Below are 18,745 nucleotides of genomic sequence, written 5' to 3' on the forward strand. Positions count from 1 at the left end.
CATCAGTTACAGATGTGGTCAAAGGAGCAGCAGATCGACTTTAATTTGGGCAAGTGTGAGATGTTATACTTTGGAACATCAAATGTAAGTGCACAGTATATGTTAATGCAAGACCCTTAACAGCACTGATGTGCCGAAGAATCTTGCGGTCCAAGACCAGAGCTCACTCAATGTGCCCACACAACCAGATAGGATGGTAGAGACAGACAGAATGTTTGCCTTCATTGGTTGGGGTGATTGTGCAGAAGAGTCAAAAGGTTATATAAAAAAACACTTTGGTTAGGCGGCTCTTGGAATATTGTGTGCAATTCTGGTTGCACCATTACAGAAAGGATGTGAGGCTTTAGAAAGAGTGCTGTCTGGATTGGAGGATACGAGCCATTAATTTGGAAAAACATGCATTACTTATTCTGGAAAACCTGAGGCAGAAAGGAGACCTAATATAAGATTATAAAATTATGAGAGGCATAGTAGACGATGGGAATTTTTTTTTGCCCCCAAGGTAGATATGTCAAGAACTAGAGGACATGCATTTAAAATGAGGAGACCGTTAAAAAGAGATGTGTGGGGCAAGTTTATTTTGTATATAACCACAGAAAGTTGAGTGTCCAGAATGGGCTTAGAAGGGAGTGATGGAAGCAGATACAATAGCAGCATTTAAGAGGCTTTAGATGCTTGAATATTGATAAGGATCACATACAAAGAATTAGTTTAGCTCTGCATCATATTCAGCAGAGACATTGTGGGCTGTAAGGCTTACTCCTATGCTGAACTGTTCAATATCTTATCACGTAGTAGAAAAATACAGTCTGCTTCTCCATTACATCAATAAAAATCCTAGGACTGAATACTTATCAGGCTGGCATGGACTAGATGGACTGAAGGGCCTGTTTCTTTGCTGTAGTACTCTACAAGTCTATTACGAGACACTAAATGCATTCAATACTGCATCAATACAAATACTAAAGAAAATTATAACTTGCTTTCTAATGTTAACAGAAGTGTCTGCATCAATGCCAAACACCATACGCTTTAATATCTAACTAAATTATTTTGCAGCTCAAACAATGTACCCTTGGCTATTGTTTATTGTATAATATAAAGTAAAAATTCAATACTCAATTTGCACCATCAGTTCATATGTCTGTACTTCTGACTGAATGACTAAATTTGTTAAGACTTCTCCAAAAAAGAGGTAAACTTCAGATCCATTATTTTAAAAGTCAATTGATCTGATAGTGCTTATAGGCGTAGTATACAAATAATTATCAGCTGCTCACACATGCAGTTATCTGTATTACACATTACCTTGCCAACTGCCAGTCCACCAACAACAGAGGAGATAACACCAAGCACTTTGACGATCAGTGTCTGCAACATAAGCACAGGCATAATTCTGCAGACGATATATAAATAAATAAAATGCTTACAAACGTGATTGGGCAGGGAGCTGAGCTTTACACAGTATAGAGAAACTTCAGAAAGACAATGACTGTATACTCACCTTATTCTTCAACAAATATATTTCTCACAGCTTTATAATAATTGAAGATAAAGTATTCAGAACTAAGTATTATCAGATCACTGCCTGTTCTATAAATTGCGTAATGCCAAAATCAAAATCAGACACATCTTAGCTAAAAGAAGTTCACTATCATTTCTTTGCTTCTGTACTCCTTGCTTTTACATACAAATTGAAGATCTCAAATGTTTCTTTAAATATTTGGCCCAATCATTCCTGTATCAAGCCTTTGAAATTCAAGCAGTTCTGTTTGCATGTTCTTTCCCCAAAGACCTACAATGGATTCCTTTTCATGCTCTGAAGGATATCATTGAAAATGCTTTCATCATTTTATACAGCCATTCTCCTCAGAACCCAAATAATACTTTGTCAATTATATGACCTAAAAGTAGAATCAGTATGCCCACATGAGCTCTATTGAAAACCCTTCATAATATTGAATACTGTAGCTATTAAATCTCTAGTCTTTGGGTTAATGGAACAATCCTGGCTCACTTGAAATCCAAAAGCAAAACAATGCAAATATAAATGTGAAATGAAAATGAAAAAATGCCAGAAATACTTGGCACAGATGAAAGATTATCAACCTGAAATGTTAATTATGTTTCTCTTCTCACAAATGCCTCCCGACCTGCAGAGGATTTTTGCCATTTTCTCTTTTAATTCCCTGCCTATGTACTTACTTGTTCAAAATATCAAGACTGTAAGTGCTGGTGTAAACAGCTTTATTAACTACTCATGCATTTTCTTGAAAGGGTCACTTGGAAGCTAGCTCTTAGGGATACCTGCACTGTAAACTACTTTGCTAGGTAAGTGATTTATGATTATCTTCAATATCTGTTCATTGTGCTATGAATGGTGAATGAATTCTATTAAACTGTGTGCATATCTTACTCAGTTTATTTAATTTGAAAACTGGGGCTAAAACTATCATGGAAGTGGGGTGGCACAATGTTCCAATAATCAGTGCTGCTGCCTCACTGCTCTGGCACGACAGGGTTAACACCTCTAGCATTTGCACATTCTCATCCTGATATTTTGGGTTTTCCAAGTGCATACAGTTCCTTTCCACTTACAAAGACATGCTGGTTTGCAGTGTAAATGGTTAGTATAAATTGCATAGATGGTTAACAACAGAATAAAGGGAAGGTTTATTAGGGATGAGAGAATTTTTAAAAAATTAGCACTTCATGGTAAGCATCAACATTGTGTGCCTAAGGGTCTGATTACTTGTAGTATCATTTTATGACTTCATATACGTTCTGCCTACCTTAAGTCGAACAACATGAGACACCTTTACTCCATTAAGGTAACATTTGATCTGTGGAATTCCACTCCCAGCTGCTGCAGGCTAAAGTCAAACATAAAAACAGATATCATACAAAGATGAATTAACTCCACCATTTAAGATAACTTAGGATGACTTTGTTGAAACATATTTTGGCAGAGAATATATTTGGTTATCTTAAGTAGATTCTTCAATAATTGAGATAAGTTGGAGCTACCTGTGATATTAAGTAATATCACAGTTGTGTTACAGGAAGAGATGAAATACTTAAATAGTACCTCTGGTTAAAATTATTACTAGGATTTACTGTATGTGCAATAAAGACAAAAGAACTAAAATGCTGATTCTTTTCTACAAAATATTGATTAGGCCATAGTTGGAATACTGCATGCCACTCAGGGAAATGTGTTACCTCAAAGAAGATCAGGACCATGAAAAGCATACAAGATAGATTCACAAACTAGAAGTAAACATTTAGGAGTGCAGTGAAGAAAGATCCCCCCCCCCCCCCCATTCAGAGGGTGGTTATTCTGCAGAATTCTTTACCAAGACACCGAAGAAACCACAACCAAGGGAGATGAATGACTTCAGACCTGTTGCTTTGACGTTGCACGTGATAAAGACCATGGAGCGGCTGATAATACAGAATCTGAGGCCTCAAACCAGGCACACCCAGGATCCTCTTCAGTTTGCGTATCAGGAGAAGGTGGGAGTGGAGGATGCTATCATGTACTTGCTGCACAAATCCCTCTCTCACCTGGACAGGGTCAGTGGTGCTGTGAGAATTACATTCCTGGACTTCTCTAGTGCCTTTAACACCATCCAGCCCAGGATCTTAAGGCACAAACTAACAGAGATGGGAGTAGACTCACACATGGTGGCTTGGATAACAGACTACTTGACAGACATACCTCAGTATGTGCGGTTGGGAGACTGTAGGTCTGACACGGTGGTCAGCAGCACAGGAGTGCCGCAAGGGACCATGCTCTCTCCGGTCCTGTTCACCCTGTACACATCAGACTTCCAATATAACTCGGAGTCCTGCCATGTGCAGAAGTTCGCTGATGACACGGCCATAGTGGGGTGTGTCAGGAATGGTCAGGAGGAAGAGTATAGGAAACTGATACAGGACTTTGTGATATGGTGCAACTCAAACTACCTGCGTCTCAATATCACCAAGACCAAGGAGATGGTGGTGGACTTTAGGAGATATAAGCCTCATATGGAGCCAGTGGTCATTAATGGAGAATGTGTGGAGCAGGTTAAGACCTACAAGTATCTGGGAGTGCAGTTAGACGAGAAGCTAGACTGGACTGCCAACACAGATGCCCTGTGCAGGAAAGCACAGAGTCGACTATACTTCCTCAGAAGGCTGGCGTCATTCAATGTTTGTAGTGAGATGCTGAAGATGTTCTATCGGTCAGTTGTGGAGAGTGCCCTCTTCTTTGTGGTGGCGTGCTGGGGAGGCAGCATTAAGAAGAGGGATGCCTCACGTCTTAATGAGCTGGTAAGGAAGGCGGGCTCTGTCATGGGCACAGAACTAGAGAGTATGACATCAGTGGCAGAGAGGAGGGCGCTGAGTAGGCCAAGGTCAATCATGGAAAACCCTGAACATCCTCTGCACAGCACCATCCAGAGACAGAGAAGCAGCTTCAGCAGCAGGTTGCTGTCAATGCAATGCTCCTCAGACAGGATGAAGAGATCATTACTCCCCAACGCCATTCAGCTCTACAATTCAACCACCAGGGGCAAGACATGTTAAAGTGCCGGGGTTAGGACTGAGCTTAAGTTACCACTCAATGCACTTTAGCAAACTATTTAAGAACTTTTTAAAAGCTATTTATTAATGCTTTTTGGGAGGGTGATTTTAGATGCATATTTATACTGAGTTAAATACTGTATGTAATTAGTTTTGCTACAATAAGTGTATGGGACACTGGAAAAATGTTGAATTTCCCCTTGGGGATGAATAAAGTATCTATCTATCTATCAAAGAATGTTGTGAAGGGCAAGTTAATAAATATGCTTACAAATTTATAGACAAAAGGTAAAGAGAGAGAATGAGAAAGAGGATCAGCCAATGGCAGACATGTTCAAATTGCAAATGATTTACTCCGATTTTTTTACTTCTATGGGCATGAGGAATGAGAGTTTAAGTGAAAAGGTTTAAACTAAAGCCATCTATTGTTACAGCAGAACAGGTTACAGAATAAGAGTTTAACAATACTATAGAACTTTTAAGGTAGCAAGCAACAGAGACGTTTTTATTGGTCACTAAATGAGAAGAAAGCATCATTCTGGATACATTTCAGGGAAACATTGGAATAAATGTGTTACTGAACATGAAGTGCTTTGTTGCAAGAGACAAATGAAACACAGACATAATTTTAAAAAACAGAATAACTATTTGATTGGGGTATAAGACGCCATAGATGGTGCAAATTGTTGAATCAGTGCTGAAACAGAAAGGTAACTTGCTTATCATTTATGTTGTTTCGCTTTCCAAAGGTATTGTCTGAATTGCTGAGTACTCCAGTATGTATCTTCATTTGCAATTTCGAACATCCCTCGTATATTACTAGTGATTGCGCCTTTGCTCTGTATATTATGTTGTTCACAGTGTGAGCTCATATTCTACACAACACTTTTAGTTCAAATGCAGTACTCAAGGACTGCTATGCTACCAGATATACATGTCTGAACAAGAGCTGAAGACATGTTTTAAGATTTAAAATTACTTGAATACAGTGGATTCCAGTTCCTTGAGCCCTCAGTTAATTGGGGCAATTTATTTGGGACAACTCTTAAAGAACAACAACTAATTGCAAACACAGCCTGGATTCTCGTCATTTTAAGGACACTATGCCACTTAATTGTGACAGGAGACTGTTGCCGAACAGTTTCTAACTCGTGTCAGTAACATACACTTGTGTGGCCATTAGACTCTACACCATGCTTAAAGAGAACACTTTTTGAAATACTATCAGTTGCATGGGTTTGTATGCAAAGAACTGTCATTTTTGTCACCAAAGTGACAAATAAGCAGTAAGACAATTCAGAACTGTTTTGCTCACTGCAGTTTCAAGCATTCAGCCTTGAAGATGCCAGGAACAAGAGTGCAAAATGAAACACTCTCACTACTCCAACAACTAGGAATTATAAAGAATTTGAAGGTATCGACAATCATCCAAAATGTTACAATGAAAATGAAGATTTAGAGGATACAATTATCGCAAGCATTGTATAAAGGCAGTCCATTATCTGCACCAGGTATTATTTCCAGTTTATCAAAAGAACACAGCAGCGTACACCAGGTAAATTCCTTCATCAATAACCATTAGGAACCAATACCCAGTTTTATAGCACTTTAGTATGATTGGTAATTTGTTCTGCATTTCATTTAAATATATAATTTGTTATTCAGTTAGATGGTAGTTTGTCTGTTTTATACTTTTTTCTAAACTATTCCCATGAAACTTCAACTAAGATGTGACCAAGATGTATTTGTCCTGATGTGTCCCAATTAAATTAAATCCACAGTACTGTATACTCAAGAAAACGGAAGAATGGAATAAAAAATGAGAGAAAAAATGAAGGGAAATAAAGAATATTGATGTTAAAAGAACATAGAATGCAAGACTAAAATTTTCCATTGGACTACACTAATCAGACTGAAAATGCTTCTTAAAAGTCAACATCAGAATGCTTCGTTTCATTCAAATTGTCAAAAGCCTCAATAAGATACTTTAAATATACTACACTATTATCAAAAGTCAATATAAAAAGCAAAGTTATAAAAACATCAAGTTAAATCTAAAACACGATTTCAGCCATGTTAATTTAGAAATTCATAATTTAGAGTATTTGGAAAAACAAAGCTTCAAAACCTCTATAAAAGCCACCAGGAAAGAGCCGATCATCACAAAGCCAGCATTCAAGGATGCCCAAAGCACAAGTGAAATGGATAATCCACCTTGTTCTGTAGATTTATCAATATCTACATATTTTTTAAGGAAAATCAATATAAATTACATGGAAAATATGAACAGAATTTTAAAAATCTCAAAGCAGTTGAAATCCATAACAGTAATTCACGATAAGTCACAATGAAAAGGATACTTTCTTTAATCACATCGTACTTTATATCCGCAAGCTTTTCTACAACTATATCGATAAAACAAGCAATAAGGCCAGTAAAGATTCCAATGAAGCAACAGACCAACCATCTTTTGATTTCCAGTACATGAAAGCCCTAAGGAAGGGAAAAGAAAGGTAACTGTAAGTAGATTATCAATACTACATTTAGGAGCATACTATCACATGGCATCTTGGTGAAATTGGAGAATGAGCAAACTTTATCATGTCTATTGTAAACCACAAAATCCTACATTCAAAGGATGGATAGTGCATAATCAGCTAATTTGTACAACTGAATTACAAAGTCAAAAGCAGAATGTAAATGTGACTGTTTCACACTTCCCGTTTTAAAACCTTCCAGAATTTAGTGCGGCTGCTAATTAAAAAGAAAAGACCATGTACACTGAAACTAATACCCAAGTACCAATGATATTGATTTGATACATGTATTGATTTGGTATCAATGACCCGGTAGAAATCTTGTGATAACATACAGTATAATACTGGTTGTTCACCCCTTATCTTAAATCCAAAATCCAAAAACCTCTGAAGTTAGATTTTATTTGAGCACTGACATAATGTCACAAATGGAAAATTACACATGGTGCTGGGAAGGTTGCTAGGTGATATACAGATCTCTGCACTCCACAGACAGTTCTGAGAAATGACTGGAAGTTAAGTGAAAAATAGAAAAATACTGCATAATCGAAAAATGAAGACCTCAATCGTGTATTGGAGTAGACCGGTCAGCATTGGAATGAATGTGTGGCTTCACAGTATGCTGATCATGAAGCAAGCAAAGATCGATCACGACAAACTGAAAATTGAAGATAATTGTCTCATGCACAAAATTAACAAAATTTTACATAAAAGTAACCCCCTTCCATCATAGTTACTGTGGAACCGGCAGCTGTTTGAAATGGATGGTGTATATGAAGCCAATTGCAGCACAGGAATCCAGTAACAGACACAGTCAGGGGGAGTCATTCTACTCCAACAGTCTGGAGGACCCAGCTCCATCACGTCAAACTGTGCTCTGACTACAGACTGTTCACTCTGTGAGCTTCTCACCAGCTGTACATAAGCTGTATATAGAATGTAAATAGATTTTGTGTTTAGACTTGGACTGCATCCCTAAGGTACTTCATTATATAGATACAAACAGTCCAAAATTCAAAAAAATCCAAAATCTGAAACACTTCCGGCCCTAAGCACTTTGGATAAGGGATGCTCACCCTGTACATCTATGAACAGTACTGAATAGTATCTTCTATTTTAATCAGATAGATCTTTTAGCGATCAATTAGATAAGTAATCAAATGAATATTTTGAGTCATTTAGTATGAACCTAATTCATATTTCATTACTATAATGCATCATTATCTAGATGTGAATCATTGAATCTGTAGGATTTCATTTTCCAGGCATTATAATGCAGTCTACCTGTCAAAGCAAATGCAAGTTGTATGCTGGTTCATTTATTAAGTCTGTAAACTAGATGACACAAACAACACACCAAAATGCTTTAAGAAGGTTTGATTAAATAGTTGGTTATGCAACTCCATCAATATTTGGATGGCCATTATATTGCATTATACTTAGATGGCCTTCACACATTTATGAACAGACTATGCCTTAGACGCAAGGGGAATGAACCTTAAGTCATGGTCTTTTTGCCACATTCAGATCTTAAATATTTAAGGTTTTTCCTCATGAGTAGTTATTCCCAAACCTCTCTGACTTGATAGCATTAAGCACTGCTTTAACTAACCATTTGAAGGGTTTCTTCACATTGATTCTTCATATGGTGAGGTACACTATGTTTTGAATGCTAAACTGGCTGTTAAATTACTTAAGCTGCTAAAGTATATTTAAAAATTGAGAGAGAACACTACAGTATCCGGTAAATATTATAAAACAATTAAATCAAAATGCTCCTTCAGAGCCACCATCTCATTACCAGCTTCATTTTCACTTCCTTCCAGTAACAACAATGTATCCCTAATCCAACATGCCATATGTAGAAACTAGTCATCACTGAAAGATCAGCAAATCAATAAAGGAGGAATTAAAAGGAAAATGTTAACAATACAGACTAACACAGACATAAGAAAATCACAAACAAGATAAAACAGAAGAAATGAAAAACTTAAAAGTAGTCAGTGTTGACAGCAGAATGTGCATTTTTGGAACAAATGATCAGATTTCACAGAAGTACTTACTATTTTGCTTATCCTTCTTTCTTCCTCCATAAACAACTGATTTTCACTATTGTCATAATCAAGACTCTTTAAACAAAAAAGAAAACAAGTTTAAGATAAACCAAAACCATGCTGCTCACTGACATGGATTTATCAAGACAAAATTTAGCAGCTTTTTTTATTATTAAGTATCAACATAAGCTTTAATAATTAAGAGGAATGCAATCTGATGCAAGATCTTCAGGCTATATACATTGCAAGGTGTACGATAATGCAGGAAACAATTTTTTAAAGTGATGATACTAAAGTGAATAAAACTTAGCCACTTAGAAACATCATCCAGAAGTCAAATGGAAAAGGATAACCCTGAACACATTCTAAAAGCAATTACACATACTCATCTCATTTGTAAATACACCTATCAATCACTAGACTGTCACCCTCAACACGCTGGAAGAACTCAGCAGCTCGGGCAGCATCCGTGAAAACAAACAGTCACTACTACGTAACAGTTTCTTTCCCCAAACTATCAGACTCCTCAATACCCGAAGCCTGGACTGACACCTTGCTCTATTGTCCTGTTTATTATTTATTGTAATGCCTGAACTGTTTTTGTGCACTTTATGTAGTCCTGGGTAGGTCTGTAGACTAGTGTAGCTTTCTCCGTGTTGTTTTTTGTTTACGTAGTTCAGTCTAGTTTTTGTACTGTGTCATGTAACACCATGGGTCTGAAAAACGTTGTCTCATTTTTACTATGTACTGTACCAGCAAAATGACCATAAAAGTGACTTGACTTGACTTCAATGTTTCGGGCCTAGACCCTTCGTCAGGACTAAAGAGGAAGGGGACAGGGACCCGATAAAGAAGGTGGGGAGAGGGTGGGAAGGAGAAGGCTGGTAGGTGCCAGGTGAAAAACCAGTAAGGGGAAAGATCAAGGGGTGGGGGAAGGGAAGCAGGGAAGGGATAGGTAGGAAAGGTGAAGAAGGAATGTAAGGGGAAAGCACTATGGGTAATAGAAGGAGGCGGAACCATGAGGGAGGTAAACGGCAGCTTGAGGAGGAGGTAGAGTTAAACGGATGGGGGAAGGGAGGAGGAGGGAATTACTGGAAGCTAGAGAATTCAATGTTCATGCCAAGGGGCTGGAGACTACCCAGAAGGTATATGAGGTGTTGCTCTTCCAAGCTGAGTTTGGCCTCATCAAGGCAGTAGGGGAGGCCATATACGAACATATCCAAATGGAAATGTGAAGCAGAATTGAAGAGTATGGCAACCGGGAGATCCTGAGAGTATCTCCCTTTTTTTAATCCTTACACTATTTTTACATGTATCACAGTGGAATTGCAAGGGATGAAATTAGAAAATTGTCGGATCATCCCGACACCAACAAAAAAGTACATTCTTCTGAGCACTATAATATTGGATTTCAAGTTAATTATAGCCCAGTTCAGACTTTGATTTTGTGCAGACTACCATGCCCGAGTACCAAAATCAATCAATCTGCCCTGCAAGTGCCTGTACAGCTCAGTAACTGAGTAATTCACCTCTGTAAATGTATTTTCTATAGGATTGAAAACAATTTCATAAACTTTGCTTTTAATAATCCAGACAAAAAAGCATGAAACTACTGTTTTTTTCAAGAACTGGAAACCTAGTTCACATGTGTTGTAAATGCAGTATTATACTACCATCTATGGAAGTGTACGATTCAAAAACTGTTAGGAATTGAGAGAACTGAAACAAACTTCCTCTTTCTGCTAACAGCACTCACATTGCTGAACTGCACAGTGAGTTATCATTTCAAATTCCAATGAGTGAAGTACATTTATGCAAATACTATTTCACACAGTGCTAAACATATGGGTTAAATACAAGTATCTCATGACAAGTATAATATCCCACAATATAAGAAAAGATACATATGGTCCCCTGATAAGGGACATATCAGACATTAACCTGCTAAGAACAGATACTACACTTGATCTTAGCCAAAAGTCCTATGACAAACACTAAAGAAATGGCAAAGCTGCCGCTTGACACACCAATAGACACAAAGAAGAATTATAAGGAAAAAAAAAATAGCTTAATAGATTTTGAAGGACATATGCTGAGCATTACCCTGGTAAAAATAATACACAAGGACTATTTTCCAGGAAAGAACAGAAAACAATGACATGTTTATGCATATTTCTGAAATTCCAATTCCCAACATGATGCAACTCTCATATATTCTTTAAAAAACAGATGTTTAACTTTGTGGATTTTTTGCCAAGGAGCAGTAATTCATGCATAAAGTCTTCTCTTCCTAATTTTATATGATTTTGGCATAGGTCTTCGGTGTTAACATTTGCCATCTGCAAAAATTATAGACCTATTCAAATCAGACTTGAAGATATCCTTCACTGGATCAAGTTCTTCAGGAAAGGAGGTACCTTAAAGTTGCACTTCAAAGAGTCTGTCTCAAGACGTTGCGTATTTTGTCACCGTCAGCTTGGGTTTATTCCACAGTAAATGGAAGTAGCCATAGTTAAAAAGTAACCCTTTCACTCTCACCTCTGAACTAACTGGAGTATCAATGCAATCTGAAAGAATGCATATAAGACAAACAGCGGTAATTACCTCATATTGAAGTGAAAGCAGCTTTTCATTATGTGGAATTTCCTTGGAAACACAAGCAGCTGAAACTCCATCCTATGGAAGAAAATCACATGTAGGAAATAGAAATATTCACTTTACATCAGGGCAGTTTTTTTTAAATTTAACATCCAAAATGAAAAGGGACAGACAGCAATGATTCATTTCCCTAACAAGTACGTTCATTTATAGTGGGAAAAGGACCATGGAAAACTAGTCAGAAAATATATTCTACTTATCAAATTAAAAAGAACTAACAAAGTTCCTACGATTCCATTTATCAAACACCATTACAGATTCACTGCAAATATTTCTTCAGCATGTGTATTAATGTTGCCAAAATTTTAAGGTAATTACCTGGTCCTGGATTGGATCGTCATCTAAATTCACTGTGGTCAGCCTTCCAATGCGAAAAAAGTTGGTCTGGAAAAATTAGAAAAGGTATATAATTTTAGAATATGAACATTTTATATATATAAAATCTGTTATAATATATAATATTTAGTCTGTTATCTCTTTCTCTCTCTCTCTCTATTATATATATAACAGACTAAATTACAAAACAGGCACATCAGAAATTATTTGAGCAAAATATTGTAGTTCTTTTTTCTTATGGATTACTCCACTTTAGGAGGTAGAGAGATGATGTGTAATTTTTAAAAAATCACTAGGAATACTCATTAAATCAGACAGATCCATGGAGGTTAACAACATGAAATGTTACTCAGTTCCTCTCTCAACTTCTGACCTGTTGAATTTCCTCATTTCTTTTCAGATTTCTAGCAACAGTAGATTTTTGAGTTCAGTTGGATTGTGTAATTCACAGCGAGAAGTTAGACGGTAACTGGTAAGGAAGCATCGGTTTAGATTTTGTTGTTGGCAGCAAGAAAATAGTGCTCAGACTAAATACAATTTTGGCTACTCCAGATTTTTTTTAAACAAGGGATCTAAGACCTGGGTAGAAGACAGACAACAATAAGTAAAACATACTTTCAATCAAATTAAAGAGTCATTAATTAGATTAGGAATACAACACAATGGGCAAATTCAGAAAACTGTTGGTTTTCTCTTCACAGGGAGTGGAAATCCTAAAGACTCTTCAAAAGAGTGGGTTTGATATTTTTATCCGGATACGTCCTGATAAAGGTCTTGGCCCACGATATTACCTTTTAACTCACTTCCATAGATGCTGCCTGACCTACTGAGTTCCTCCAGTATTTTGTGTGTGTTGTTCTGGATTTCCAGCACCTGCAGAATCTCTTATGTTTATGATATTTTCAAGGTTTTATTGAATAACAGACCAATTTTTCATCCAGGAACCAGGAACAAAAGCAGATAAAAGGAGTTACAGCCATGGATTAGAATGAAGAAATACGTTCACTGGGCTGACTATCCTGCTTCTGTTCTCGTCTTTCTTTTATATTTCTCTACTGAAGCTCACTAATTTGGTTTTAACATTTAGATAACACCAAGAGAAATAGTGAGTTAAGTGAGATTCAAAGTTCATGACACTGGTGTTACAAATATTTTTATTCCCTCTCAGGCAGATGCTGGGACTGAAAGGGGGTCTGAGGCTAAGGAAAAAAGTTTCTGCTGGGCCATGAAGAAATTCTCGAGTCTTCCCAATATTCAGTTATAATAAATACCCACCCTTCAACTATTTGATGTCAGACGTTTTAGGGAGAGTGAAGGAGTCAACTCATGAGGTGAATTAGGTTAAGCTATCTTTAGCATACTCGTGAGTAATTATATAACGACTTCAAATGATGTTGAGCAACAGCATGAAAAACAATTCAAATGTTGTAAAGAGTTATTCCTGAATAAGAACTGAACCAGTTGGGTACATTACCACCTGCCTGGATGATAGTGAAAAGCCATAGTGAATGAACTGAAATGAAAACATCTCTGGCTCCATTGTTCCCTTACAAGAATGCATGCCATTTAAGAAACATGGGGCTAGAGGTCTTTGGAACATATGGTATGATAATGCACATAATTCTTATTCTCAGTCATAATTCTTAAGACATATCTCGAGCAAAACAAGGAATCATTGTAATTTATAGATAAATCCTTAAAATTTCAGAGAACTTATTGAATGGAAAGAATATGTAAAATCAGAAAGCCTTTATGTATGAAGGAGACAATGTTGCAATCTAGTAACATCATTCTGATCAATGTTGAGATAGTTGGTTGTAAGTATGGATCAAAAATCCTGGAATTTTTTCATAAGTCAAACAATATGAAATGTAGTTTGACAAAAAAATGCAACAGCAATCTTGCCCAAGGATCATTTTCCATGCTGTGAACTGCCCCAAGTTATTAAGAGACATCTCATAAATTCCATAGCTATCTCAGCATTGATCTCTGCAGTGCAAAGCTCCTGTAAGCAATTTGACACAGAAATGATCTCTGACATTGTCAGTGCAGTGGAGATCTCTTTATACTGCTACCTTCCCCTTTCACTCTCAATCCTCATGCAGGATATCGACCAAAAATACCACCAATTCCTTTCCTCCCAAAAAAGCTGTTTGTCCACTGAGTTGCTCAATAAGTGTTTGTTACATGATCAATGTACTACTAGGAAGGAATAATCATGGGCATGAAACTGTTGATTGTGGTGTGTCTTCCAAATGCTAAGCCTTTGTATACTTATCAATTAGCTGAATGTATATAAAGGTCAAGCATTTGGAGGATACACCACAATTAATAGTGCACTGGTGATGTCTCCTCATATGGTAACAAAACGTTTGCAAGGAAGTTGCCAAGATCGGAGAATTCAGCCCAACCATCAGGCACCCAAGCTGCACATTTTCCAAAATAACGTTATCCTTCAAGGCTGAATCACACCTGCATGTATTTAGTCTAATTCGCTCCATTAGAAACAGGTTGTTAAAAAAGGCAACACACAAAAAATGCTGGAGGAACTCAGAAGATCAGACAATAATTATGGAAAAGAGTACAGTCAACATTTTGGCCTGAGACCCTTCATCAGGACTCTTAACTTTTTCACTGTTTAAGTATTTTAAAAGGGCACAATTACATTTAGTAGTTATGATGAAGATCATCACTTCTGCATTGAGAAGCTACATGACTTGCTGGGTATTTTCCTGTATTTTTCATTTTCGTTTTAGTACGTCTGGCAAGTGATGTCTGATGCAGTTTGAGATTCTCAAACACTCCAAGTCATCCCCTGACATTTGTTAAGTTTCCCACATTCATACAGCAAAGAATGAAGATTGACAAACAGACAACAGGTGGAACAGGTGAGAAGCTGAAGGTGCTGTATTTAAATACACATAAACTTCGGAATAAGGTGGATGAACTTGTGGCACAGTTAGAGATTGGTCGGTATGACATAGTGGCATCACTGAGTCATAGCTGAAAAAAGGTCATAGTTGGGAGTTTAACATCAAAGGATATACTTTGTATCAAAAGGACAGGCAGGAAGGCTTAGGCAGATGTGTGGCTCTGTTGGTAAGAGATGCAATTACATCCTTAGAAAGAGATGACATAGGGTATGTCAAATGTTCTGTGGGACAAGTTAATAAACGGCAAGGGTAAAAAAAACAGAATGGGAATCATATATAGGCCTCCAAATAGAAGCCAAGATGTGGGATTGAGATTGCAAAGGGAGCTGGAAAGGGGAAGGAATAATGATAATGTCACAATTGTAATGGGAGACTTCAATATGCAAGGGGATTGGGAAAATCTGGTTAATGTCGGATCACAAGAGACCCTACAAGATGGCTTTTTAAAGCAGCTTGTGCTTGAGCCAGTCTGTTGCTATATTTAAGCTGGAAGTTGATAGATTCCTGAATGGTCAGGGCATCATAGGGTATGGCAAGAAGGAAGGTGTATGGGGTTGAGTGGGATCCGAGATCAGCCATGATGGAATGGCAGAGCAGACTCAATGGGCTGAATGACCCAATTCTGCTCCTATGTCTCATGGTCTTATGGAAGCAAAGGATGCAAAGGAAGTTTGATTCTTGCTCTAGAAACAGTATCCACACTCTTCTATGACTCAAAAAATGAAGGATATCCTTCCTGATGATCCTCAGGTTTCTTCTAAGAAAGCCACCTAGAGTTTAGCTAATCATTAAATATATTAAATTGTTTGAATCTAGATGGTCTTTAAAAAAAAAGGCAGTGACAAAGACGAAATACTGTTGGACACTGAGAACAAATTCCTAAAAGAGGTCAAAGGCCTGCAGAGCATGTTCCACCATTCAACAGTATCAGAGCTTATCTTTATTTAGAAATACAGTGCTGAATAGGTCCTTCTGCCCTTCGAGCCGCACTGCCCAGCAGCCTGCGGCAACTTCTAATTTAATCCTAACCTAATCACGGGACAATTTACAATGACTAATTAACCTAACTGGTATGTGTTTCAACTGTGGGAGAAAACCAGAGCACCCAGAGAAAACCACACATTCCACAAGGTGAACATACAGAATCTTTACAGAGGACGCCGAGAATGAGCTCCAAACTCCGACATCCCAAGCTATAATAGCATCATGAGAAGGGTCTCAGCCTGAAACATCGACTGTTTACTCTTTTCCATAGATGCTGCCAGGCCTGCTGCTCCTCCAGCATTGTGTGTATTACTTTGATTTCCAGGATTTGCAGATTTTCTCGTTTGTGCTAGTGTCTGCTACGCTACCATGGCACATCTTGTACTTCAAATACACTGTCCTACCAAGTCCCAAAAATACTCATTTCCCTAATGGCAAAGAATACGTTACTCTCAGTAGTAATATGCTTACAAAACCAAACATCCACAGTTGTATGAGGTGAAGAATTCTAAAGATTTACAACCGTCAGGGACAAAAAAAATCAACACCATCCAATTCACTTTTACTAAACAATAGCCATTAAATATGAAAAAAAAACAAAAAAAAAAGCTATAGATGCAAAAGAGAAAACCAGTGCAGTGAGTCAGCAGGTCTGATAGCATCAATAAAGAAAGAGCCTGAATCAAAGTTTCAGATCAATTACGAATGTGATTAACAAAATAATTAAAGTTGACATCTTGGGATGAGAGAATACAGCTTGTGATCAATAAATATAGATGTAACAATCCCAAAATACAATCTTCAGCAGGAAAATGCCACAAGCTCCAGAATGTACACAATTACTTTTATCCACCTTATATAAAAAAAGACATTTCCGCTATAAGCTGCATTAAACAATCACTCAAGTTGCATTCTGTTGCCCCTCAATCTCAAGGTTAAAAAGCAGTATAATAATTGTCTAGACAACTAATCAGAAAATAAGAAAATTTTATACCAAAAGAAATACAATAATCTTTTTGTACTTGAGTCTTTACATGGACTGGGCGATAAAATGGGTAAAGCATAGTCTTGAAAGAGGAGTTCATGGCATCTAAACACATTTAAAGCTGTCCACAACTAAACGTTAAATAGAGATAAGTGTTTTGAAGATACAGTTGGGTCCAGACGCTAATTAAACACTTGCCAATGTAATACAATAAACAGAATACAAAGGCATTTTAGATAAAGTGATACGTAAATATGCTTTCGTTCAAAGTGAATCTGTCATTGTGGGCAAGTTATTTTAAGAATTATTTCAAAAACTGGCTTACAATATTGTGATGGCACAAAAAATGGCAGGATGGTTCTAGTTCTAATCAAAGTACAAATTATAATTTCACAAACAAATTTCAAACATTGTTACCATAACCTAATTAAAGTTTAATGATTGCCATTACAAACATTGACAGAATCCAGAAATCAAACAGATCAGTCTTAGATGCAGTAACTACATCATGCTTGTAATTTTAAATTTCAGATTACCAATTGCAAAAATACTTACAAAAATTAACCTACTTCCCAAATTAAAACTATCTCTAACATGGCTCTATTTAACTTTTTTTTAATGTATTGAAGCTACTCAGCATCTAACTTCTGTGGATTAGATTATGCCTTTTCGCAACCATAACCTCAATTCATTGCTTGCTTCCGAATAAAATCCTGTCAAAAGAGAACAGAGAGGAAAACAGACTTGCCCGGAAATGATCGGGAGAGGGAGAGAAAGAGAGACAAAATAATCATAAGATCATTTGTTGTGGGCTGTTATTCCTAACCACAGACAGTCCTGTTCCAAATGCGTCTTTAACCGGCCGTAAACACCACCCTGTTTTGGGTAACCAGTGCCGTGTGTTGAGTCCAAACAAATCCAAGCACAGCCGCCCAAAGCTCGTCCAACGACACTAACCTGAGGCTGGGAGGCGGTGGGCGAACCGTTCAGTAAAGGGGTCGCTTCTCCGGGGCGAGATTCATCATCCTTGTTAGACCAAGAAACTTTCTTCGCCACATTCGCCATCTTACCGTACCCGTGTTGTCAAGAGACGCGGGTCGAAGTCACGTGGCTGCTGCTCCAGGTCACATGATCCCGCTACGGCGAGTCTACCGATTCGAGGCATTCCGACCAACGCGATTTTCCCAACACAGTGACATATTGAACGTTCAATATTCACCTGGGATACGTACTACATTGACTGAAAATCGACATACTGGAGATGCAGATAATCTGAAATAAAAGCACCCCAGCTGTACAGTATCATTGGCCTTCTACGGCGTAACTTTTGGAATTGCTCAAAAGCCTCAAAAGAAATTGCTTATAAAACTTTCGTCCGTCCAAGACTTGAATACTGTAGTGCCATCTGGGATCCCTATAACCCTGAGAAAGTCCAGAGTAGAGCTTCCGGGTTTGTAACCAGTGATTATAGAAAGACCAGTCGTGTTACAGATATGCTTCTCGACCTCAAATGGGATACCCTCCAAAGACTCCGCACAATAGCCAGGCTTACTACAGTTTACAAGGAAACTCATTCATTAACTCCATCCAACATTAGTCACCTTTTGTGTAACCAGAATAACAGACCAGCAACCCGACAAAACCAATCCCTGAACTACAAGACCATCCAGACCAACAAGGACCATTCCG

The 18,745-nt window shown here is 37.5% G+C and overlaps 1 protein-coding gene and 1 non-coding gene across 3 annotated transcripts in view; both read right to left on the bottom strand.

Moving 5' to 3' along the window:
* Positions 1 to 18,183, bottom strand: part of clcn7 (chloride channel 7) — a 73,913-nt gene extending 55,730 nt beyond the window's left edge. Inside the window, exons 1-8 of one of the 2 annotated variants that reach the window (XR_009513917.1) lie at positions 18,014 to 18,183; positions 12,137 to 12,202; positions 11,765 to 11,836; positions 9,170 to 9,235; positions 6,930 to 7,062; positions 6,698 to 6,807; positions 2,793 to 2,873; positions 1,309 to 1,371 (exon numbers count right to left, since the gene is read on the bottom strand). Coding sequence is in view for 1 of the 2 variants with exons in the window: in XM_059979418.1 (XP_059835401.1) it covers positions 1,309 to 1,371; positions 2,793 to 2,873; positions 6,698 to 6,807; positions 6,930 to 7,062; positions 9,170 to 9,235; positions 11,765 to 11,836; positions 12,137 to 12,202; positions 18,014 to 18,121 (699 nt within the window). In the remaining variant the exon portion in view is untranslated. The remainder of the gene's footprint in view (positions 1 to 1,308; positions 1,372 to 2,792; positions 2,874 to 6,697; positions 6,808 to 6,929; positions 7,063 to 9,169; positions 9,236 to 11,764; positions 11,837 to 12,136; positions 12,203 to 18,013) is intronic. The other variant, XM_059979418.1, reaches the window with a different exon arrangement.
* LOC132400157 (U2 spliceosomal RNA) lies at positions 10,957 to 11,155 on the bottom strand. The gene has a single exon (XR_009514191.1). It is a non-coding gene; the product is annotated as a U2 spliceosomal RNA (small nuclear RNA).
* Positions 18,184 to 18,745: the final 562 nt, after the last annotated feature.

Source organism: Hypanus sabinus, chromosome 9 (genome assembly GCF_030144855.1).
Source record: "Hypanus sabinus isolate sHypSab1 chromosome 9, sHypSab1.hap1, whole genome shotgun sequence".
Lineage (NCBI taxonomy): Eukaryota > Metazoa > Chordata > Chondrichthyes > Myliobatiformes > Dasyatidae > Hypanus > Hypanus sabinus.